Genomic DNA, 25,519 nt, shown 5'->3' on the forward strand with positions numbered 1-25,519 from the left:
TTGTATGGCCCTCACATGCTTGTATGCATGCCTGTCCTGACAAACTCGGGGTATGCTCCCAATGAGACGACAGATGGTGTCCTGGGGTATTTTCTCCCAGATCTGATCACTGAGCTCCTGAACAGACTGAGGTGCAACCTGGTGGCATCGGATGGACCGAAACATAATGTCCCAGAGGTGTTCTATTGGATTTAGGTCAGGCGAGTGTGGGGGCCATTCAATAGTATCAATGGATGCATATTCTTGCCACATGGGGCTGGGAATTGTCATGCACCAAGAGGAATCCAGGACTTACTGCACCAGCATAGGGTCTGACAACGGGTCCAAGGATTTAATCCCAATACCGAATGGCAGTCAGGATATGCTTCCCCAGACCATTACGGACTCGCCACCAAATCGGTCATGCTGAATGATGTTACAGGCAGCATAACGTTCTCCACTGCTTCTCTAGACCCTTCACATTTGTCACATTTGCTCATCTGTGAAAAGCATAGGGTGCCAGTGGCAGACCTGCCAATTCTGGTGTTTAATGGCAAGGACCCACTAAAGGACGTTGGGCCCTGAGGCCACCATCCTGAAGTCTGTTTCTGATTGTTTGGTCAGAGACATTTACACCAGTGGCCTGCTGGAGGTCATTTTGTAGGACTCTGGCAGTGCGCATCCAGTTCCTCCTTGCAGAAAGGAGCAGATACAGGTCCTGCTGAAGGTTTAAGGACCTTCTACGGCCCTGTCAAGCTCTCCTGGAATCTCATCCATGCTCTTGAAACTGTTCTGAAAGACACAACAAACCTTCTGTCAATGGCACGTATTGATGTGCCATCCTGGAGGAGTTGAACTGCCTGTGCAACCTCTATAGGGTCCAGGTATCGCCTAATGCTACCAGTAGTGACACTGACTCTAGTCAAATGCAAAACTAGTAAAAAAACAATAAGAAAAGATGATTAGGGAAAACAAAATGTCAGTGGTCTCCACCTGTAAAACCATCCCTGTTTTGGAGGTTGTCTCATTGTTGCCCATCTAGTGCACCTGTTAATTAAATTAACACCAAAGCAGCTGAAACTGATTAACAACCCCCTCTGCTACTTAACTGACCAGATCAATATCCCAGTAGTTTACATGACTTAATGCTATACTCTGATTAAAAAGCGCTCCTTTAATTTTTTTAAGCAGTGTATTATAAAAAGGAAGGAAAAGCGGATGGCCCCTCACCTCATGGCATTTAAAGAAATCTGAAGACTCTACAATTATTCTGATCTCCTGTAGTCGATTTAGATATTTTTGCTGCGGAAGATAAAAAACATACATATTACAAATATAGCTTGACTTTCACTCTAAGGCAGTGTCAGGCGCAACAATGATGTAAACTGCAAACAAATCAGACTTTGGCTTACTGGAGTGAGAGCCATGGAAGGTAAACTTTTACTGGATGCCATTGGGAATTCTACTTTGCATGCAGCGCTTTGTCTTACTGAATATACTCTTAGGGCATACAGCTCTTTGTCTTACTGAATATACCTTAAGGCAAAAAACAGACTTTAGGTCATAAAATCCTAACTTTTCTTAATGGCACATTTATCAGAATCCTGGATGCTCCTACAGTGGTACAGAAAAAATTGAGCATCTTCCCGGATTGATGTTTTGGGTTTCACTTAATAAAGGAAAATAGACTTTACTTTAAAAGGCAATTTCCCCCAGAACTTAGTCAATGTGGTGAAGATTCACTTAGCAAAGAATACCCAAATCACACGCAAGGAAAAAATAACAAAGCATTTTTGCTTGCCCATGATCAGATGATGGAGGTCAGCTGAGCTTCACCTCATTCACTAATCTCTGAGGCTAATTCCCTTGAAATTTGAAGAACCTATTTGCCTATCATAAATCAACCCCATCATCTCAGCCTCATTATAAGTTCTATCTGTATTCTATCAAAAGTAGGGGGGCTCTTGTACTAACAGCGATACAGAGAGTTTTAAATATCAGTTTATAAAATGGAACAGCAACATTGTGGTGCCCTGTGCCATAATGTGTATGTAGGCAGGTGCAGTCTATATTCTCCACTGCAGGTGATGCTTGTCTGTAGAGGCGATGCAGATGGGAGAGGAAGTCGAGAAAAGCTATGCTTCTCTATGATTTCCTTGGTCAATTGAGTTCGATCCAGTTGGATGCTCATGCACCATGTGACCCTGGCAGCCATCTTAGGTCATGCAGAGTCTATTTAAGACTCTGATCCCTTAGTTTGGGCGTGCTTTATATGAGTAGACAGTCTAGGGCAGTGATGGTGAACCTTGGCACCCCAGATGTTTTGGAACTACATTTCCCATAATGCTCATGCACTCTGCAGTGTAGTTGAGCATCATAGGAAATGTAGTTCCAAAACATCTGGAGTGCCAAGGTTCGCCATCACTGGACTAGGGGCAGGTTCCCTGTCTAAAAGCTTTCCTGAGTCTTCTGACCGCTGTTAATACACTGCATGCTTGTAAGTGGCTCCAGACAGGTGAGCTTCCCACTAGTCCAGTTGACTTACTGTTTAATACAATGTTCTTTGCAAATCAGGACTGTATTGTGTGTATTTACTGCCTGCCACACCCCTATGCACCTACCCAACATGTATTCAACTCTTTTCAATATAATTATCATTAAGATCAATGCATTTTTGCAAGGTTTATCAACATTTCTAATTAGTCCTCCTTTTTTTTGAGCTTTATCACTATTGGCACTTATCTATTTTTTTGACTAAGCCTAGATTTGTTGCTTGCTTTGAAGGTTTGTTTTTTGCAGAATCAAACCTAAGTCCTTGTATTGATCAAGCTAACTTTTGCTGAATGTAATTTCCAAACCCCTGAATAACACTTCAGTTGAGATCCATGAGCTTCCATTTCTCAGTTCACATTCTCGTGTGAATTCTGATGAATTGGCATTTAGGCGTATCTAAACCTAAAAAAGCAATAACAACAATAAAAATGTAATCCAGTGCAGCTTACCAGTCCTTAGATGAGGTAGCTGCATTAGGTTTTTTTTGCTTAAGCTTTTTTTTTTCCATTATTTTAACACCTGTGATCCTTCCAGTTACCCTACGCTGCTCTCCTGATTTGTATAAAAATATCCCCCATCTTAATTACATAGGAGGAGGTGTTTTGTAGCTCAGAGACAGTGGTGGGGAAAGCTGATAACATGTTTGTAACTTCTTTTACAGTGACTTGAAATCTCAAAAACAAGATCAACATGTTGATTAACAAGATCAATTGGCAACATCAACATGTAGCTTGCAATAAATGTAAAAAACTGCATATTACTAGGGTTGCACTGGTAGTGATACTAAGCATTTGCACGAGTATCGGTACTCACGCAAATGCTCCGATAACCGAAACCGATACTAGAAGCAAAGTCAGCTTGGGAACGGAACACCTCCTCCTTTCCTTCATCCAGCTGTCTTCTTTAGCAGGTGCCATTACCGTCTCCTCCTCCCCCCTGGCTGGCTGTTATCTCTGGTGGGTGCCATCCCTGCCTCCGTCTCCCCTCTGGCCGGCTGTCTTCTGTGGCGGGTGCCACCCCCACCTCCTCCTTCCCTCTGGCTGGCTGTCATCTCTGGCGGGTGCCATTCCAACCTCCCCTCCAGCCAGCTGTCATCTCTGGTGGGTGCCATCCCCACCTTCTCCTCCCCTCTGGTCGGCTGTCTTCTGTGGCGGGTTCCATCCCCGCCTCCTCCTTCACTCCGGCTGTCATCTCTGGTGGGTGCCATTCCCGCCTCCCCCTCCCCTCCGGCCAGCTGTCATCTCTGGCGCGTGCCATCCACACCTTCTCCTCCCCTCCGGTCGGCTGTCTTCTCTGGCAGGTGCCATCCTCACCTCCTCCTCTCGTCCACCCGGCTGTCTTCTCTGGCAGGTGCCATCCCCGCCTCCTCCTCCTCTCTGGCCAGCTGTCACTTCTGTCTGTTGCCTCCTCCTTCCCTCCACCAGCTGTCACCTCTGCTCCTATGTGTCCCAATGACCCTCCCATTTCCCCCCAGTGATCACAGCCTTTTCCATTACAACTCTCCCACCCCACAATCCCTATTCCAACCCACCCCACCCTCAACTACCCTAAACCCCCCCCCCCCCCCGACTTCTCAAAACACCCCTCTACCCACTCTTCCTAGGTATCAGTAATTGGTATCGGCAAGTATTTTAAAAAAAGTATCGGTACTCGTACTCGGTGTTAAAAACAAAATTGGTATCGGTGCATCCCTGCATTTTGGTTCTTGGGTTTAGATATACATTTTCATAATTTGGATGTTAAAAACATGCTTTTGCACTTTTTATTGTGTAAAACACTTTTTTTTTTTAACAAGCTTACTTTTTATTCTCATGATAACCAAGTGTTTTTTTTCCAGTAAGACTTAGAAAAGGCTAAATATATTAAAGTGGAAAGTGCATTGTAACTGGAAAAGCCATACCTAACCAAGCTTATGAAACTTCCCTGTTCATGTCATTTAACTCCACCACAGGAAGTATGTAAAATGTGGCCATCACTGCAAAAATGACTTTCTAAATAGGTGTTACAGTATATAAACAACTAAACTAAATAAAAACACATTTTCATTTGCCTCTTGCACATGATACTCCTGTTTGAGCATCTACTTTTGTTTACTTTTTTCAAACTTTTTTTTTGGGATGTATTTGCACGTATTTACGTGCATTTTCGAGTATATGCCTTTGCACAATTTGGCACGCAAATGCACATTTTCACGCAAATGCACAAAGACGTATTCTTGCATTCTTGTTCTGGACAATATGTAAATGAGCATTTGTGCACATTTGTTCGCATTTGCGTGCATGAGACGTAAATTACTGACCAATTTTTCATTTTTTTTTTGACTGAAGAATGTATGGCCCTTTTTTATGCGCCTGTGTGCATAGGCACATTACAATTAATGGGCTGTATTTTAGCTCAGTAAAAAAAAAAAAAAAAAGAAGCTGTACTGAGCTTTTCTAAGCTGCAATGTGCAAGAGGCCTAAGCTGTTTAACAAGGTAACTTACCAGTATAACTTTGTTGCCATCAATAAATTCAAGAAAAGCTTTATGAATTTGGTCTCTTGATTTTGTGGTCTTGAAGTTTGTGTTGCATGTTCCATCACCTTTCTGGAGAAGAAAAGGAATGTTTTCAGATAAATTTCACTTCCTCAATACTTCAAAAATATATACCACTGCGTGTGATGAGCAAATCTGGCAAGACAAAATATGTACCCTCAAGTCATAGTGACTCAGATACTTCGGGACCCGACAGATTTCTGCAGCTCAGATGACTATCCCTTCACTGCTTGCAGTTTTTTTAGGTGTACAGGGAGTGCATAATTATTAGGCAAATTAGTATTTTTGAGGATTAATTTTATTATTGAACAACAACCATGTTCTCAATGAACCCAAAAAACTCATTAATATCAAAGCTGACTATTTTTGGAAGTAGTTTTTAGTTTGTTTTTAGTTTTAGCTATTTTAGGGGGATATCTGTGTGTGCAGGTGACTATTACTGTGCATAATTATTAGGCAACTTAACAAAAATCAAATATACAGTATACCCATTTCAATTATTTATTTTTACCAGTGAAACCAATATAACATCTCAACATTCACAAATATACATTTCTGACATTCAAAAACAAAACAAAAACAAATCAGTGACCAATATAGCCACCTTTCTTTGCAAGGACACTCAAAAGCCTGCCATACATGGATTCTGTCAGTGTTTTGATCTGTTCACCATCAACATTGCATGCAGCAGCAACCACAGCCGCCCAGACACTGTTCAGAGAGGTGTACTGTTTTCCCGCCTTGTAAATCTCACATTTGATGAAGGACCACAGGTTCTCAATGGGGTTCAGATCAGGTGAACAAGGAGGCCATGTCATTAGCTTTTCTTCTTTTATACCCTTTCTTGCCAGCCACGCTGTGGAGTACTTGGACGCGTGTGATGGAGCATTGTCCTGCATGAAAATCATGTTTTTCTTGAAGGATGCAGACTTCTTCCTGTACCACTGCTTGAAGAAGGTGTCTTCCAGAAACTGGCAGTAGGACTGGGAGTTGAGCTTGACTCCATCCTCAACCCGAAAAGGCCCCACAAGCTCATCTTTGATGATACCAGCCCAAACCAGTACTCCACCTCCACCTTGCTGGCGTCTGAGTCGGACTGGAGCTCTCTGCCCTTTACCAATCCAGCCACGGGCCCATCCATCTGGCCCATCAAGACTCACTCTCATGTCATCAGTCCATAAAACCTTTGAAAAATCAGTCTTGAGATATTTCTTGGCCCAGTCTTGAGGTTTCAGCTTGTGTGTCTTGTTCAGTGGTGGTCGTCTTTCAGCCTTTCTTACCTTGGCCATGTTTCTGAGTATTGCACACCTTGTACATATGGCCAAACTGGTGGCAAGTGGCATCTTGGCAGCTGCACGCTTGACTTTTCTCAGTTCATGGGCTGTTATTTTGCGCCTTGGTTTTTCCACACGCTTCTTGCGACCCTGTTGACTATTTTGAATGAAATGCTTGATTGTTCGATGACCACGCTTCAGAAGCTTTGCAATTTTAAGAGTGCGGCATCCCTCTGCAAGATATCTCACTATTTTTGACTTTTCTGAGCCTGTCAAGTCCTTCTTTTGACCCATTTTGCCCAAGGAAAGGAAGTTGCCTAATAATTATGCACACCTGATATAGGGTGTTGATGTCATTAGACCACACCCCTTCTCATTACAGAGATGCACATCACCTAATATGCTTAATTGGTAGTAGGCTTTCGAGCCTATACAGCTTGGAGTAAGACAACATGCATAAAGAGGATGATGTGGTCAAAATACTCATTTGCCTAATAATTCTGCACTCCCTGTATGTAAAGGTAAAATAATAATAAACATAATACATATTTGCTATATGTGCACATTTCCCCATGTTTTTCCCTTAAAACATGCTGAAAGTATAGAAAAATACCGGTTTATGGCCACAAAATACACTGCTCAAAAAAATTAAAGGAACGCTTTTTTATCAGAGTATAGCATCAAGCCAGTTAAACTCCTGGGATATTGATCTGGTCCGTTAAGTAGAAGAGGGGGTTGTTAATCAGTTTCAGCTGCTTTTGTGTTAATGAAATAACAACAGGGGCACTAGATGGGCAACAATGAGATGACCTCCAAAAAAGAATGGTTTTAAATGGTGGAGGCCACTGACATTTTTTGTCCTGCTCATCTTTTCTAACTGTTTTTTACTAGTTTTGCATTTGGCTAGGGTCAGTGTCACTACTGGTAGCATGAGGCGATACCTGGACCCTATAGAGGTTCCAAAGGCTTTTCAACACCTCTAGGATGGCAAATCAACACGTGCCATTGCCAGAAGGTTTGCTGTGTATCCCAGCACAGTCTCAAAAGCATGGAGGAGATTCCAGGAGACAGGCAGTTACTCTAGGAGAGCTGGACAGGGCTGTAGAAGGTCCTAAACCCATCAGCAGAGCCGATATCTGCTCCTTCGTGCAGGAAGGAACAGGATGAGCACTGCCAGAGCCCTACAAAATGACCTCCAGCAGGCCACTGGTGTGAATGTTTCTGACAAAACAATCAGAAACAGACTTCAGGATAATGGTCTGAGGGCCCAACGTCCTCTAGTGGGTCCTGTGCTCACTGCCCGACACCGTGGAGCTCGATTGGCATTTGCCACTGAACACCAGAATTGGCAAGTTTGCCGCTGGAGCCCTGTGCTTTTTACAGACGAGAGCAGGTTCACCCTGAGCACATGTGACACATGTGAAAGGGTCTGGAGAAGCCATGGAAAATGTTATGCTGCCTGTAAGAACGTTCCACATGGCTGGTTGGTGGTGGGTCAGTGATGGTCTGGGGAGGCATGTCCATGGAGAGACACAGACCTCTACAGGCTAGGCAATGGCACCCTGACTGCCATTAGGTATTGGGATGAAATCCTTTGACCACCTCCTGGTGAACGAAAAATGCCCAGCCTCATGTAGGGAGAGTATGCAGCCAGTTCCTGGAGGATGAAGGAATTGATACCATTGAATGGCCCACACGCTCGCCTGACCTAAATCCAATAGAACACCTCTGGGACATTATGTTTTGGTCCATCTGACGCCACCAGGTTGCACCTTAGTCTGATCAGGAGCTCAGTGATGTCCTGGTCCAGATCTGGGAGGAAATACCCCAGGACACCATCCATCATCTCAAAAGGAGCATGCCCTGATATTGTCAGGCTTGCATACAAGCACGTGGGGGCCATACAAACTACTGCATTATTTTTTCACTTTGATTTCGGGGTGTCTTTGAATTCAGTCCTTGGTAGGTTGATAGTTTTCATTTCCATCAAACGATGTGGCATCCTTTCATTCCTAACACAATACCTAATCCATACCAGTACAGATATCCAGCATGATATGTTTCCCCATTGAGATCTGATGTGTTTTCAGTGTTCCTTTAATCTTTTTTTGAGCAGTGTATATTGTGTTCCTACTTTCCTGTTTGAGCTGACAATATTGTGTATTTTACACTCTAAAATCCTAAGTAAATGGTGTCAGCCCTGTCAACTCCTGAAGAATTACAACATTACACAGCTCTCTCCATATCTCCTTCCCCCTCATAATTTCCTTAACCCCTCCTCATGCACAAAGTTATCAGTTCACAAGATTTTTGGCAGGATCAGGAGGTATTGTATTACAATTCACAAACAAATATAACAAAACAGTTTAAATTATACATTTATCAGACTAAATAAGAAGATCGTTGTTGGGGTTAATTAGGAAAAAGAAAACCGTACCTACAGTGAATTTGCCAGTACATGAATATTCTGAACAGGCTGCAGCAAAACAACACAAGTATCCAGCAAAGCCTACACATACAGTATCTGACAAAAGTGAGTACACCCCTCCCATTTTTGTAAATATTTTAATATATCTTCATGTGACAATACTGAAGAAATGACACTTTGCTACAATGTAAAAGTAGTGAGTGTACAGCTTGTATAATAGTGTAAATTTGCTGTCCCCTCAAAATAACTCAACACACAACCCTTCATATCTAAACCACTGGCAACAAAAGTGAGTACACCCCTAATTAGAAATGTCCAAATTGGGCCTAAAGTGTCAATATTTTGTGTGGCCACCATTATTTTCCAGTACTGCCTTAACCCTCTTGGGCCCCAAGTTCACCAGAGCTTCACAGGTTACTACTCGAGTCCTCTTCCACTCCTCCATGACGACATCACGGAACTGGTAGATGTTAGACACCTTGCGCTCCTCCACCTTCCGTTTGAGAATGCCCCTCAGATGCTCAATAGGGTTTAGGTCTGGAGAAATGCTTGGCCAGTCCATCACCTTTCCCTCAGCTTCTCTAGCAAGGCAGTGGTTGTCTTGGAGGTGTGTTTGGGGGTAGTTATTATGTTGGAATACTGCCCTGCATTTCAGTCTCTGAAGAGAGGGGATCGTCCTCTGCTTCAGTATGTCACAGTACATATAAAGGGTAAAAAGAAAAGGTGTATGGCGCTGCCAGAATATATTAATTGTTCCGTGTGTCTTTCAACGATGCTAAATGTATATTAAATGTGTGTCTCCACTATGAATTATAAATTAATAAAGTGTCAAGTGCATCATATATGTGACTGGTGAACTCCTGAAGACGTCACTCCGACGAAACGTATGTAGAGCGTCATCGCGTCACATCCGCCCAAGTGGAACGCACATCCGGCCCGTGGAACGCACGGCGTCCCGGAAGTGCGCAACTATCGCTGTTTACATGCCGATTATTCTCTTTATGTTTGTGAGTACCCTCTTTTTGATTCTAATAAAGCAATTTTAAAAGCGGTACTACTCTACGTGAGCCTTCTTCCCCCATATATATCTGTGCACCCGTGGACCCCAACCCCAAGGACCTTGGCACGCAGGACTCGGGCAGAATATTGGACCACACAGTTACCCTAACAACCAGAGAAGGGGACCCCAGGATTATATATCCAAGGCCTGATACCCCTGTAGGGGTGATCAACTCTGGTGAATGCGGTCCAAGGGGTGCGTGGAGCACTGAATTGTCACTGACATCCGAACACCTCCAAAATTCTCCGTTAGAGCACCTGCACTCAAGTCACTTTTTGCTCCCCTAATTTAGGAAGGGTTTTTCCATTGTGGGACCACCCTCCTTTTTATGCCCTTTTAGTCACTACGGACCTACTAGCACCTGGACTATTGCTGTCAAATTTTAGAGTGGTTTATAAGTTTTTATATACTTACCTTTTATATAGTTTCATGTCAATATATGATGCTATTTATTGTATAGTTACACCGTTTAAGGATTTTCACAGTTCACCCATGTGGTATTGTATGTTTTTAAGTGGATCCAACTGATTTTTACCAATTTTTCTCTATTTATTGGGTTGACACCACTCACATTTTCTCATACTTTTTATTCACATTGCATTTTCACCCATTTTATTCCCAATTGTTTTAGCACTATTGTAAACCCCTCACAGGGTTGGATCGCCTATTAGTGTTGTACTCACCATATACTTTTCACCAGTCACATATATGATGCACTTGACACTTTATTAATTTATAATTCACAGTGGAGACACACATTTAATATACATTTAGCATCGTTGAAAGACACACGGAACAATTAATACATTCTGGCAGCGCCATACACCTTTTCTTTTTACCCTTTATTCTTACTATATTTCTAGGAATATAGCGCATAGGTGAGCTGCAGCCAGTATCAAATACCATATAAGAGGCTAAAAATTATCCTAAGCGCGGATTCTTCATATTTCAATGTCACAGTACATATTGGCATTCATGGTTCCCTCAATGAACTGTAGCTCCCCAGTGCCGGCACAACTCATGCAGTCCCAGACCATGAAACTCCCACCACCATGCCTGACTGTGGGCAAGACACACTTGTCTTTGTACTTCTCACCTGGTTGCCGCCCCACACGCTTCTAAAACAAATACCGCTTGTCTTCAGCCATCTGTTTGCGAGCTTTCTTGTGCATCATCTTTAGAAGAGGCTTCCTTCTGGGACGACAGCCATGCAGACCAATTTGATGCAGTGTGCAGCGTATGTTCTGAGCACTGACCGGCTGACCCCCCACCCCTTCAATGCTGGAACCCCTTTACGTCTATTTCCCAAAGACAACTTCTGGATATGACGCTGAGCATAAGGCCTGTTTTGAGTGGAACCTGTCCTGTTAAACCACTGTATGGTCTTGGCCACCGTGCTGCAGCTCAGTTTCAGGGTCTTGGCAACCTTCTTTTAGCCTATGCCATCTTTATGTAGAGCAACAATTCTTTTTTTCAGATCCTCAGAGAGTTCTTTGCCATGAGGTGCCATGTTGAACTTCCAGTGACCAGTATGAGAGAGTGAGAGCAATACAATCAAATTTAAAACACCTGCTCCCCCATTCACACCTGAGAACTTGTAACACTAACGAGCCACATGACACCAGGGAGGGAAAATGGCTAATTGAGCCCAATTTAGACATTTTCACTTAGGGGTGTACTCACTTTTGTTGCCAGTGGTTTAGACATTAATGGCTGTGTGTTGAGTTATTTTGAGGGGACAGCAAATATACACTGTCATACAAGCTGTGCACTCACTACTTTACATTGTAGCAAAGTGTCATTTCTTCAGTGTTGTCATATGAAAAATTATCATAAAATATTTACAAAACTGTGAGGGGTGTACTTAATTTTGTGAGATACTGTACTTTTTAAGACCAATCTGATGTCAGTACTATCCTGAACCTGGGGCAGCTTAAGACCCCTTTCACACACAGAGTCCGTCAGGCAAGCTCCATTTTTCTCGCCGATCCCCCCTCTGAGCAGGCGGATGATAGCTGTGTCTCCGCACTGTGTGCAGAGACACAGCTGTCAGGTCCCAATGCATCTCTATGGGGATGGGAACAGATCACCTGTCTGTTCTCATCTGATCAGATCAGATCTCCGCCAGACAGTTGGAAAATAGCGTCCGGCTTTGACGGATCGGATGTCAGCGTACATATCTCCGCTGACATCGGATGCCCCATTGAGCTGCATGGGGCGTCTGTTCATATCCGCCAAAAAAACTGACAGGCGAATCTGAACGGTCTCCCTGTGTGAAAGGGGCCTTAAGATGCAAGCTTTAATAATCCCTGATCACTTCAAAGGGTGACCCACCTTCTCCCGCTTAGTCCTATTGGCCAGTAGTGTTATCCATCATAATTAAAAAGCAGAAAAGGAAAAATTATGTGGTTTGGCTGGCTTTCCAGTGTAGCTTACAGATATACAAAACCAGCAGATGGATTCAAACCACCACACTAAACCCATGAACTGGCTTTGATTTGTCTGACCTTTTAAATTGTAATGAAGCCTAAAACAAAATCTGACCTTTCCAGAAAAGATAGTAATAAAACAGAACAGCTCAGAAACAAAAATGGTGGTATTTTTCTAAAGGCTCAAGTATGTGTGGCACATTTGAGTGTAATTTGAAATGACTCATTGCATGGCCTGAACTATGCCATAAACTAAGAATGCTTTCAGAAATAGAAGTGTTAATAGTTTATTTTGATCACTTACTAAAATGGAAAGTAAGTAAACAGAAGTCCAAATCAATATTTGGTGTGACCACCCTCTGCTTTGAAAACAGCCTCAGTTCCTCTAGGTACACTTGCAAGCAGTTTTTGAAGGGACTCCGCTGGTAGGTTGTTCCAAACATCTTGAAGAACTAAGCACAGATCTTCTGTGGATGTAGGCCGCCTCATATCCTTCTGTCTCTTTATGTAATCACAGACAGATTTGATGATGTTGAGATCAGGGCTCTGTGGGCCAAACCATTTTTTTCATGACTCCTTGTGCTTCTTTACACTGAAAATAGTTCTTAATGAGATTGCCTGTATGTTAGAGGTTGTTGAGCTGCTGCAGAACAAATTAGGGGCAAATCACATGCCTCCCTGATGGTATGGCATGATGGATCAAGTCTCTTCCTGTATTTTTCAGCATTGAGGACACCATTGATCCTGACCAAGTCTCCACCTTCATTTGCAGAAATGCAGCCCTAAACTTGCAATGAACCTACACCATGCTTCACTGCTGCCTGCAGACCCTCATTATTGTACCACTCTCAAGCCCTTCTGGGAACAAACTGCCTCCTGCTACAGGTAAATATTTCATATTTTGGCTCATCAGTCCAGAGCACCTGCTGACATTTTTCTGCACCCCAGTTCCTATATTTTCGTGCATAGTTGAGTCACTTAACCTTGTTTTCACATCAGATGTATGGCTGTTTGGCTGCAGTTTTTCCATGAACACCACTTCAGACTTCTCCAGCCAGAAGTAAGGGAAGTAAGCACAATGTAGACGTCTGTCCGTGTATTGCACTGTCTGTCTGATGTCTGCTGTCTGCCTGCTGTATTTATGGAGAATAAAGGAGTCCTACTGATTTTCATTTAACATCTCCGAGCGCGGTCTTTCTCTTTTTGGATGTCTACATGCTTGGATGGCGGATCTGACCTGCACCGAGTGCTGAACTTGCACCTGAGCGGCTTTCTTCCCTGTTTAAGTAAGCACAATGTGTCTTTCCTTGCTGCATTAAGTTTCTTTGGCTGACCACTGCGTCTACGGTTCTGATTGTTGCTGCTTTTTTGTGCTTCTTCAAAAGAGCCTAAACATTACATCTTGAAATCCCAGTCTGCTTTGAAATATATTTGTGAAAGCATTCTTACTTTACAGCATTTCTTCACACCTCCGAAAACTTTTGTATGTTTAAAAGATACTTTGTGGAGGTGTGTTTTTTTTTTTTTTGTGAGTAGCTGACTTACTGTATATAAATAGTTATTTCCAGTAAAGTTGAAGAACATAACATAATTGCCCAGGGTCTACTGTATATGTAATTCTCAAATGTTTCCTGGCTGAAGTTAATCTGACCACATATGCTAATTGTGTGAAATTTTTACCTTCTGAATGAATACACTCTTAAGTCTCTGTTCTTCTTTGTGTTTACGATTCTTTACAAAAAACGTTCATGTCCACAACAATGGCACAAAAGCTCAATCACAAGCTAGGTTATTTTACAATATTGCTTAGGATAGTGTTAAGGTACCTGTGGTAGAATTAACAATTTGGTTCCAACAGCCATGAATTATAATGGTTGGAGAGTGGGTGAGGGCAGCTGGCACTAGCTCTAAGTCATGCCCATAAAGGCTATGAGTAAGGCAACTAAGTGGATCCTATCAATATTGCTTAGTATCCTTCCTGAACTTGGTGTGGCTCTGCCCCGCCAACTGAAAGCAGGCAATAGCCCACTAACAACCGACTCAGGGCCACAGAAGAATATTGGTAAAAGTACCCTTGTGACCCAAAAGAGAATCTTTTAAACCATGTATTTGCCTGGAATTACAGAGTAAAATGTTATCACAATCTCCCATGGCCATTTATTTCAGGCAAAATAGAGACCAAATGGGACAATCATTTTCTTTTTTATATGCAAAGACTCTGATCATACTGAAAGTGTCTTCTGCTAACTGCTTTCCTTTAGAGAAGTACGGTATGATCTATGAATGTGTAATACAGTTTTGCACATGTGATCCCTATTAGGAAAATGAGGCAAACAAATACTGTTGCATTTTCTGGACAGTCCGACCTTTATTCCTTCAATCCGAAAGCCCAAGGTGGATGTTGAGCTGATAGTCTCCCTCCACTGCATGTATCTTGGTTTAGTCACACCTTGTTGGGCTTTTTCCTCCTCCGTGGGGGCATGAGGATCCACCTCAATCATTTTTTTATACATATCTTTTCTTAGCTTTGGTTTTCCGCGGGCTTTCGTCAACTCCTCTTCCAAATATGTCCTGCAGGAAACAAAGAAACAATATGGTTTACTTTTCTCTGCTGTTGTTAACTGGGTATGCGGAAAACATGACTTGTGCTAGTATGAACATTTATGTAGACCCATTGAGCACCTGTCAAACCTGGCATCACTGAAAAGGTAATTATTATTATACAGGATTTATATAGAGTCAACAGTTTGCGCAGCGCTTAAAACATGAGGGCAGACAGTACAGTTACAATACAATTCAATACAAGAGGAATTAGAGAGCCCTGCTCGTTAGAGCTTACAATCTAGAAGGGAGGGTCAACTGATACAAAAGGTAATAGCTGTGGGGGTTGATCTGATGGGGAAAATAAAAGTACAGTAAAACCTTGGGTTGAGAGTAACTTGGTTTAAGAGCGTTTTGCAAGACAAGCAAGACAAATAAATCTTGACTTGATAAACAAGCGATGTCTTGATATACAAGTAGAGTCATGTCACAACTGAGTATAAAAGAGAAGAGAGGCATCTCTAAGTGTAGCAATATGGTTACATTTAATGAAGGTTCAACATTTAGCAACTCACATGGTTGATGATTAAAACAGGTGCATCTAAGTATCCAGGCATCCGGGGTAAAGCTGTCCACATAGACCGCCCTCTGCACCGCCATCTACATCATACCTTCCACACTGCACTCCACGAGCGCTTCAAGCCTCGCTTTCAGATCGCTCTACTGCAGGGTAGTCTTCCCGGGCCACGATTGCAGACTGACAGCGGTGAGAGCCAGCGGTGCAGAGGGCGGTCTATGTGGACAGCTTTACCCCAGATGCCTGCGTTCTTAGATGTGCCTCTTTTAATTATCAATCATGTGAGTTGCTAAATGTTGAACCTTCATTAAATGTAACCATATTGCTACACTTAGAGGCGCTTTTCTTCTCTTTTATACTCTGTAGCACCTGCTGGATTGTGCTTCTAATCCCCTTGTGAAAGCTGACATTTGTGGATGGATATTTTATGGTTACACAACCTATCACATTGCTATAATCTTTTTATATTGACTATAAACTGAAGGACTTATTAATAAATGGTTGTGGAACGAATCATCTGAGTTTCTATTATTTCTTTTGGGGAAATTCATTTTGATAGAAGAGTGCTTTGGATTACAAGCATGTTTCCGGAACAAATTATGCTCGCAATCCAAGGTTTTACTGTACAGTTGTTCGGTGTGGGCAGAATAGGCTCTTCTGGAAAGAAGGGTTTTTAGGGGTCATCTAAATGCAGTTAAATGCAGAGTAGGAGATAGCCGGGAAGATTAGGGTAGGGAGTTAAATAGGATAAGGAGAAGCTTGGTAAAAGTCCTGGAGACAAGCATGGGAGGAGGTGATGAGGGAGCTAGATAGCAGACGGTCTTGGGAGGAACGAGGAGAATGAGTAGATTGGTATTTTGAGACAAGGTTAGTGATGTAATTACCGCATCTTGCTACCTATAGGCAGGAAAAATGCAGCTGAATTGTGGAAATCAGGTAGTGTATATGCCTTAACATGGCAGAGCCAACCTAATAAAAAAGACATGCAAATCCTACTTTTGTACCCCTTTGCCAACTGTTCATGTAGAATGGAGGGTGAAAAGAACAAACACTGCTTAATATTACAGAGTCAGTTATTATAAAGTGCATACAGCTGTTTACGTGCCCTTATAGTAAATCTGTTAGCAAATTTTTCTGACTCATGTGAAAATTTAGAGTAGTGAATTGATGGCACTGGAACCTTAGGATATTGTTAGGTCATGCTTTAGTGCTGGATGTTTATTTTATCAATCTTGTGCTGATGGACCAGTGATGGTGTTCCTATGGGGCATATCTGGGTGACATGCGGGCAGCCTCGTGCACTGAGGAACTACAACAAAGACCTTAGATATAAATACAATAATTTGAGCAACTTCACTGGATATATGTGAAGGTTTACAACCACTTTAAGTACTACTGCTAGCAACTTGCTTAAAGTGACAGTCAGAAATGTGTAAAATGTTGTACGTGAATTGGACATTTTAGTATCTGTTTTAATTATTTATGAACAAATAAATGATCTGATGATTTTAAAACAATAAAAAAAATAACAGATGCTACTATGTACAGTTTACACCCACGTCTTAAAGCCAGTATAAAAACACTGATCTTCACAAAAAAAAAAAAAAAGTTAATTACCTGACCGGATATTCCCAGACAAAGGTCATCCTTTCATAACATTCTGCACAATGGTAGCCTTCCCCTCGCACTTCTCTTTCTAAATAATAAACTTCTTTACTATAAAGGGATGTTTTAGCTATTGTTTCACATCTACTTCTTCTGCATACACAGGGTACACAGAATACAATGTGACACTTCTGCCAGATATGCTGACTTCCAGTTATACATATGCTAAAATACCACCATTGTGAATCATCAAAACATCAACCACTACATACTGCAAATCAGTTCATGAGGTAGTGAGGAAAATTGTGCAATGTGCACCCTTGTAATCATGGGCTGCAAACTGTGGCAGATATAGGCAGGTCTACAACAGATTTATGACCGGAAATAAAGAGAATTTGCATAAAAATGCCAAACAAATGAAGGTTTTATTCTGACCCAGTGCTACTTTGGAGATGTTTAGAAGAAATGTACAAATTAAGCTGCTTGAATACTGGGCACTTCCCTTCCTTCCCAGGCCAATTTTCAGTTTTCAGCGCTGTCACACTTTTAATGACAATCATGCAACACTGTATCCATATGACATTTTTATAATTTTGTTGAGACAGATAGAGTTTTTTTTTGGTGGTAAATGTTTTTCTTGGTTTCTATCATAAAATTCTGCAAATACATTTTTGTCCTTCACTAATGTATGCGGATGAGGCAGCACTGATGGGCACTGATGGGGCTGCACTGATGATCAGTGTAAATGTCCCGTCAGAATTGCCAACTCTCCTCTCTAAAACTAGACAACACTCTCAGTATTTTATAAATCATTCTGTTTTTACATTTAATCAAATTACAGCAGTCAAAGCAGTGAAATAAGATATCTGCTTTTTCACTATAGGTTACTATGCAAACTGTGGTTTGCTCTATTAAAGCTCAGGCTATATAATCCTGATATTTACATTTTTGATGGATGCTGAAGAGTGAAAGCTGAACTCCCACCCACTCTACCCCCTCATATACCAACTCCTTCATTTCTCCCTAACTTATAGCTGGCATAAGAACACCGTCTACCTAAATGCTCCTTTTACTCACCTAAATACACTATATGGTCACATGGCAGTTGGGTCTGGAGTTTTTTTTCTCTTCTTCTGCGTACAAGAGGTGGGGTTCTTCTCGGTGTGTCCACGTAACTCCCTGCGTGATATCGACACTTCCTATTGGCTGTCCAGGACTATTATCTTTTTAGGATCCAGAAGATTGTGTGCATGTGATCACTTTAGCAGGAGATGAAGGAGGGAATCGGCCAGTGCAGGTACATTTGCAGCGCTGAATTAGCAATCACCAGGAAACCTAAAAACAGCAACGGCAAGGGAGAGAAATTGTTCTTGCTTGGACAATGGACTCCCTTTAAACTACCCAAGTTTCTTATATCGATCCAGAACTTTATTGGTGTCAGATCTGTACTTGAGTTTTGGTGTATGCACTTTGACGGCCATTATGAGTGTATGTACGTGTGGCCATTATGAGGAGTTCCCACTCTACTTGTTGGATTTCTATTTATTTTATATTATATAAAACGCAATAGGAGGAGCTGGAACACACAATGCTAGGCAGGCAGAAACAGCCACAACTACCAAGTTGACAGAAACAATGTTGGATGGTATAGCAAAAAGAGTTGGAATATCAAAGACATATACCACCAACACAATTGTGTTGTCACGTGGTTCTATTCATTTCAAATGGCACTTCAGTTTGTCTTTAGAATATGCAACAGAATGCACAGCAATGAATCACAATGTTCTATGTGTGCTGTGGTGAAAAAAAATAGAGCAAGACCAATTTTTCCTCATTGGGGCCTATAAAAAATAATGGGCTGCAGTAAAGACAATTGCAATTCCAATTGCAATTCCATGCTTGTTCTACTGCAATGCAGCCTGACGTGAATGGGCCTTTAGGAAGCCAAGGGCCTACCATGCTCCACCTATAAAATTCACACTTTAAACAGAATGAGAAGATTACAGCTGTACAGTCAATTAAAATTATTATAATGATGATTACATATTATTAAATTACATTATTATACATAATTATATTACTCTGATAATTACAGACTCTCAGGGACTGTGAAAGTCCATTACATGATATATCATCGCTATCCTACCCATAGTTCTTTGGTTTATTTACCATAGCTAGTATTTATTACCAAGGGATTCCCTATGTAAAAGTAAACGTCAGAAACAAAGTTAACACAATCAGCTTTAGCATACTGCTTTGCAAGTTATGAAGAGTGAGATAAGGAAACAGACCCTATCGCATGTAATAAAAGTTATGTCAACAAAGGAAAGCATCTACGTTTTCCATATTGTTGCAATCAAAGTTAATTTGTAATTGCAGGTGTTAGCTTGATAAAGTCTTTTGCTATTTGTTCCTGTTTGCTCTTGAATGTGAATTTTATGGTTGAGTAAATTATGGTGTGATCCTACTACACCCAGTCCAACTACCCTTAAACTACTTGCATAATATAAATATAATCATTTTAAACCAAGTCAGACCAGGTACCTAGGGCTCACCAGAGAAAATGCGGCGAGTGGGGGGCCACCTTTGAGCGGCACATGTGGTGTCTTATTGGGAACAGTAGGTGTGAAACACTGTATGATGGAAATATTGCTAGACATGGTTAATAGTGAAAGGCCTACACATTATACAATTCTGTCTAGTACATGACATCAAGCCAAGTGGCTGAATAGCCACTGACCCCAGCCATTCATAATTTATACATGGGCAGTTTCATTAATGTTTTCTATAAAATTATATTAAGGGGCACTGTGTGTATCCACTGCAGCACTATGGACTTCCTGAGCATCCTCAAACTGTTTTAGTGCGGCACTAAGGGATTTATATTGTCAAAGATACCCAGTAGGCGCCACTTAGGGCTACAAATATTAGGTATCACAAAGTGGATCATTTTATGACCAAAAGAGTTATTTTATCTTTTAATGGGCTCTTAATTTAATCTTTTTATATTTGGCTAGAGTCCTCCTTTAATCTGACTTGTAAAATCACCAGTAGTAACCACAACCAACATTGCCAACTTTGGGTCCATCCAGACAATCATATGAAACAATCTCACTGAAAACTTACAATGATAATAGTTATACCCCATACGACAGTGCCACTGGTGTCAACTCCTGGAAGTTGTGCAATGGTACCTAACATCAATTCTGTAAGGTAAATAATGGTAGCCTTCAGCTTTGGATAAGAATCTTTGACATCCACTATTTCTTAAACTATTATCTGGGATCAGCAGTCAGGAAAGTTGATAAAACTTGATGCCTGTACCAAACACAAACTAAACTGGACATTCATATCTTGTATGTATGTTTGATTTGTTGTTGCCTGCAAAAACGTTATTGGAGCTTGGAAAGTGTCATAACTGGTTCACTGTACTTTTCTATGCAATGCAGGCAGAACACAGGTAGATGGAGGGGCAGCAGGATGTTGTAAATAGTTTTCTGAAAACATCACAGCACCCTGCATCAGTACTCCTCTTAAAAGCTCCCAGCCCAGATGCAACAGTGCCTGGCTTTGGGGAGGGGGTATGGGAATATCAAAACGTCATTATGGGTAGATGTCAGTCTTAAGGATTTTTGGCAGGCTGAATTTGCATGCAGACCATCCTCATGTGATGCGGAGTCTCCATGATTGAAAGAATTGAAATCCAATATATGAAAGGGTCAAGCCAAGAACATTATGGCTGGGGAAAGTAAGGGCTAGGTTACGCTGGATTTCCTTCAGGTATGAAATTAAGTGGGCTGTATCTATTAACAACAAAGATCCCGTGAGCAACCTATTAGTGATAAATAAAATAAAAAATAAATTGATAATTGCTGCAGACACTACACTACTCATACCAGTGTAGACAATATTAATTGGATAAATAGTGTTGCGCAATTATTTAAATAGATAATTAAATAAATAAATATAGTGCTGAACAGTGAATAAGATCACAAAGATGTAAGTAAATATAACATGTATACAGTGCAAAATGCATTAATGCAAAGGTGTAAATTCATAAAGTGCAAATACTGAAAAAACTCTAAAATTGGATCAATAAATATATATAAAATCGATATATAAAAGTGCAAGATGATAATATGTGCAAAATTGCAAGGAGAAAGTCCAGTGATAAATGATTCCCGTGAAGTAATAGTGCTGAGATCACAGTTCTATAACAGTGAGCTGGCCAACATACTGCCTTCTATAGTAACGGCAGCCTCACCAGATACGCGCTCCGTCCGTCCTTGCCCCTCCCCTACGCGTGACGACACAAGGGACCACGTGTCTTCCTCAGGGGGATATGATCCCCCTGAGGAAGACACATGGTCCCTTGTATCGTCACACGTAGGGGAGGGGCAAGGACGGACGGAGCGCTTCGCTAGTATCTGGTGAGACTGCCGGCTGCCGTTACTATAGCAGACAGACACGTACGGCGTCTCTCACTATACCACCACGATTTCATTTATCCGTTTGGATTGTTCGTTTTATGGCCAGTTGAAGGTGCATATATGCACCTGCACATGCGAGTGTAATTGTTTACCTTTTATTCAATAAAGTTTTTAAGGATTTCATGCACTATTGTGAGCTTTCTTTTTATATATGACGCTGTATTGAGGGACAGAAATCATCAGTCCAAGGTGTCTCGGATGAGAGGAGTCATAGGGATCCAGATGGATTCGCACTAAATTCTCCTGTATATACGCTTTATTGTATTTGCTTTAAGGTGAGCATCCAATCACAAGGGGGTGCACGGTTGTTTGCCTACTGTGACACTCTGGTCACTCACCTTTGGGAAGCACCAGCCACTTTAGTTGGCCAGCTCACTGTTATAGGACTGTGATCTCAGCACTATTACTTCACGGGCATCATTTATCACTGGACTTTCTCCTTGCAATTTTGCACATATTATCATCTTGCACTTTTATATATCTATTTTATATTTTATATATAAAACATGTAATTGCTGCGCTAAGATATAATAAAAATAATAATAAATATGCGAAAAGCAGCCAACACAAATCTTTGGAACAGAAAGATCAATAATAATAAAAAATACAAATGTGGCGCTAATCTGGTAGCTAAAATCAAAGAAATGTCCTTGATAAGCGTGGGTGAAAAAGCAACAGTTCAAAATCTTTCTCGTGTATCAACAAAAAGACTTTCACAAAGAAGGGAAGAAATGTGAAGATCCTCAGCATGGGAAACCACCACCAGGCACCCGCACACACTGATCCTTACCAGATCGCATTGACCCTCATCACAAAGGTCAAAAAACGCCCATGGTACAAGCACTGGAAAGCCGGGATCATTCACTCCTCCTCCTTTAAAATCTTCCACCAAACGGACAATCCTTAGGTCCTTACAGGGTCCCCATGTGAGGAAACAAAATACCAACACATAGTGTACACTGCTAATGAAGTTTATTGCTCCCCAAGGAAAATAAGTAAACTTACAAGATAGCCGCACTTAGAGAGCGTTGCTTTATCCACCTCCGAACGGTCGGGTGCTCGCGCATCCCACCAAAAATATGGCCGCCGTGTCTCTTCCTGGTGTGGCGTGCGTCGCCACAGGCTCCACCCGACGCGTTTCGTCAGAGTTGACGTCGTCTAGGGGTGTGGTCCTGCGGCGTCAGCGCCATATATATAGGATCGAGACGGGCGGAAGTAGTTCAATCCACCAACAACCGGAAATGGCCTGCTTGCGCTCCACCACCCGGATGTGGGAATTTTCAGAGCGGAACATAGAGGCACAATACCCCCAACATTCCAATCACCACATAACATGGGATTGAACCGCGCAAAAAAGAGAAAAAAAGGCTTTTACTAGTTAGACTTCAATGGCGTTAGTTCTCACCATTAAAAGTCAACACGCCAATTAGTCGGAGAACACAGCGCCATCTGGTGGTCGCAATTCAGACCACAGGAGGGGGAAAAAAACAACAATCTCTTCACATTGCGGAAAAAAACCCAAATATAAAAACAACATAAAATACATCAAATTAAAACAGTTGAAAAAACTGGAAAAACTAAAAAATGAGGACATTTCTTAAATCTACCCAAAATAGGTCACAGCACAATATCCACAAACTGGGGAACACAGTAATGGGACCATGTTAGGAATTGTTGATAAACGCATTCAGATCCCATTCTATGTTCAGACCCAATGGGGTATAGGACTTAAGCCTATATATCCAGCTGGTTTCTAGCTTGGATACCCCCCGGGTCATATTACTACCTCTCCAGTTTTTGGTGAATCTGTCTATCCCAAGGAAGATGGTTCCCTTTGGATCCCTTTGATGACACTGATCATAGTGTCTCGAGACACTATGTTTCGGGAACCCCTTGACTATGTTGGCCACATGCTCCTTGAGTCTGACGTGGAGCTCCCTTATGGTGCGGCCAACATAGTCAAGCCCGCAAGGGCACCTCAACAAGTAAACTACATATCTCGTAGTACAGGATATAAAAGGCTTGATCTTAAAGTCTTGGCCTGTAGAACTAGAGGTGAATGAACAAATTCGTCTACTTCTATTGTGGTTCAACTGACAGATGGCACATTTTCTGCAAGGGAAAAAACCACCCATAGTTTGAAAGAAGGACATGACCCTAGGGGGATCCCTAACATTAGGAGCCACCTGGAGTTTCAATGGTGGAACCCCTCTGAAGACCACCTGGGGCTGGTCAGGAAGGAGGGGGCCCAATACTCCATCACTTTTTAGAACATGCCAATGTCGTCGTATAATCTTTTTAACAGAAAAATGTTGTGTGGAGTAGGATGACAAAAACGCAAAACCAAAAGAATCATTTTTCTCCCTCTTCTTAGGTTGTAGCAAATCATCCCTTTCTCTCACATCAGCCTTCGCTATGGCCTCGTCCAAAAGCTGCTCCCCATAACCTTTTTCAAGGAACCTCTCTTTCAGGATGGAGGCCTCTCTGAGAAAATCACTCCTCAGTGAGCAATTGCGCTTAAGGCGCAGGAACTGACTGACAGGAACGGACTCTAACCACGCAGCATGATGGCAGCTGCTGGTGTCAATGAATCCGTTCCTGTCAGTCGCCTTGAAAAATGTAGATGTCAAAATATGGCCCTCTCGCACCATTATCTTCAGATCTAGGAAGTGGATCTCAGAGGTGCTGAATTCATACTGCAATTGAATGCCTCTATCATTCTGATTGAGAGTAACCATAAATTCCTGTAGGGAATCAGGAGAGCCATCCCACAGGAGGAGGATGTCATCGATGTACCTACGCCAGAGCACAAGCTCCGGCCTAGGTACACCTGTGACGACATCCTCCTCCCATTTGGCCATAAAGAGGTTGGCCATACTGGGAGCAAATTTAGCCCCCATGGCCACACCTCTATTTTGGAGATAAAAATCCCCCTTGAACCAAAAGTAATTATGGCTCATGGCAAAACTCAGAAGGGAAATCAGATAGTCCTTTTGAAATCCCAGAGGGATATCCTGTCCTAAATAATAGGAAACAGCTTCGAGGCCTTGATCATGTGAAATAATTGTATATAGGGACGATACGTCCGCTGTCACCAGAATATATCCCTCTTTCCATTGAATCCCCTTCAATTCGTTCATAACATGCATAGAATCACGCAAGTAGGATGGCATTCTCGACACCAAGGGCTGCAGGAAATAATCAATATATTTGCCCACCCGGGAGGTAACGGAATCAATACCGCTAATAATAGGCCTCCCGGGTGGGCAAACAGGATCCTTGTGCACCTTGGGTAGAAAATAAATAACCGGGATTCTGGGGGTTTTGGGTACCAAAAAATCTTTCTCTTTTTTGGTGAGAAGTTTTCTGTCGAATCCCTCTACCACTAACTCTTCCAATAATCGCTTATAATTTCTAGTGGGGTCTCCCCTCAAAGGGATATAGGTCTCACGATCCGATAAGAGCCGCAACATTTCCTGATCATAGGCCTCTGTATCTAGGATCACTATACCCCCTCCCTTGTCAGCGGGTCTGACCACGATGTCTTTACGCTCCTTTAAGGTCTTAAGGCCTCTACTGAAAGCAGGATCAGTCCCGCATTTTTTAATTTGCAGCTGATCCAAATCTTTCGCCACAAGGTCTCTAAACACCGTTAGTGAGGGCGCCAAGGGTCCAGGGGGATTAAAGGTAGAAGCGTTGGAAAACTGAGTACTCCTTACTCCCATAACATATTCCTGTTTGGGCGGAGCGGGATCATTGGCAAAATGTCTCTTAATGCTCAATTTCCTAATATATTTTTGAAGATCGATAAAAGTATCGAATCTATCAATTGGTCTGGGAGGGGCAAACTTCAACCCCCGATTCAACACATGTCTTTCATCGGAGGAGATGGTGGCTGAACTCAGATTGAAGAGTCCATCATCTTTTAAAGCCGCCTTTTTTTTGAATTGAAGCCTCCTCCCCCCTCTTGACCCCCTTTTGGCTTTTTTTGTCTTTTGTTTTTTGGTGTGGCCCCCTGAAAAAAACGTTGTTGGGGTCCCTGATTATA

The 25,519-nt window shown here is 42.0% G+C and overlaps 1 protein-coding gene across 1 annotated transcript in view; it reads right to left on the reverse strand.

The window, feature by feature from the left end:
- The window catches only part of ITPKA (inositol-trisphosphate 3-kinase A), a 201,458-nt gene that overhangs the window by 30,996 nt on the left and 144,943 nt on the right, over nucleotides 1-25,519 (reverse strand). The window contains exons 4-6 of the mRNA XM_082275020.1: nucleotides 14,625-14,829; nucleotides 5,017-5,118; nucleotides 1,210-1,281 (exon numbers count right to left, since the gene is read on the reverse strand). Coding sequence (XP_082131146.1) covers nucleotides 1,210-1,281; nucleotides 5,017-5,118; nucleotides 14,625-14,829 — 379 coding nt within the window. The remainder of the gene's footprint in view (nucleotides 1-1,209; nucleotides 1,282-5,016; nucleotides 5,119-14,624; nucleotides 14,830-25,519) is intronic.

The sequence above is a fragment of the Pelophylax lessonae genome (assembly GCF_965119305.1).
Source record: "Pelophylax lessonae genome assembly, chromosome: 13".
Classification (NCBI taxonomy): Eukaryota; Metazoa; Chordata; class Amphibia; order Anura; family Ranidae; genus Pelophylax; species Pelophylax lessonae.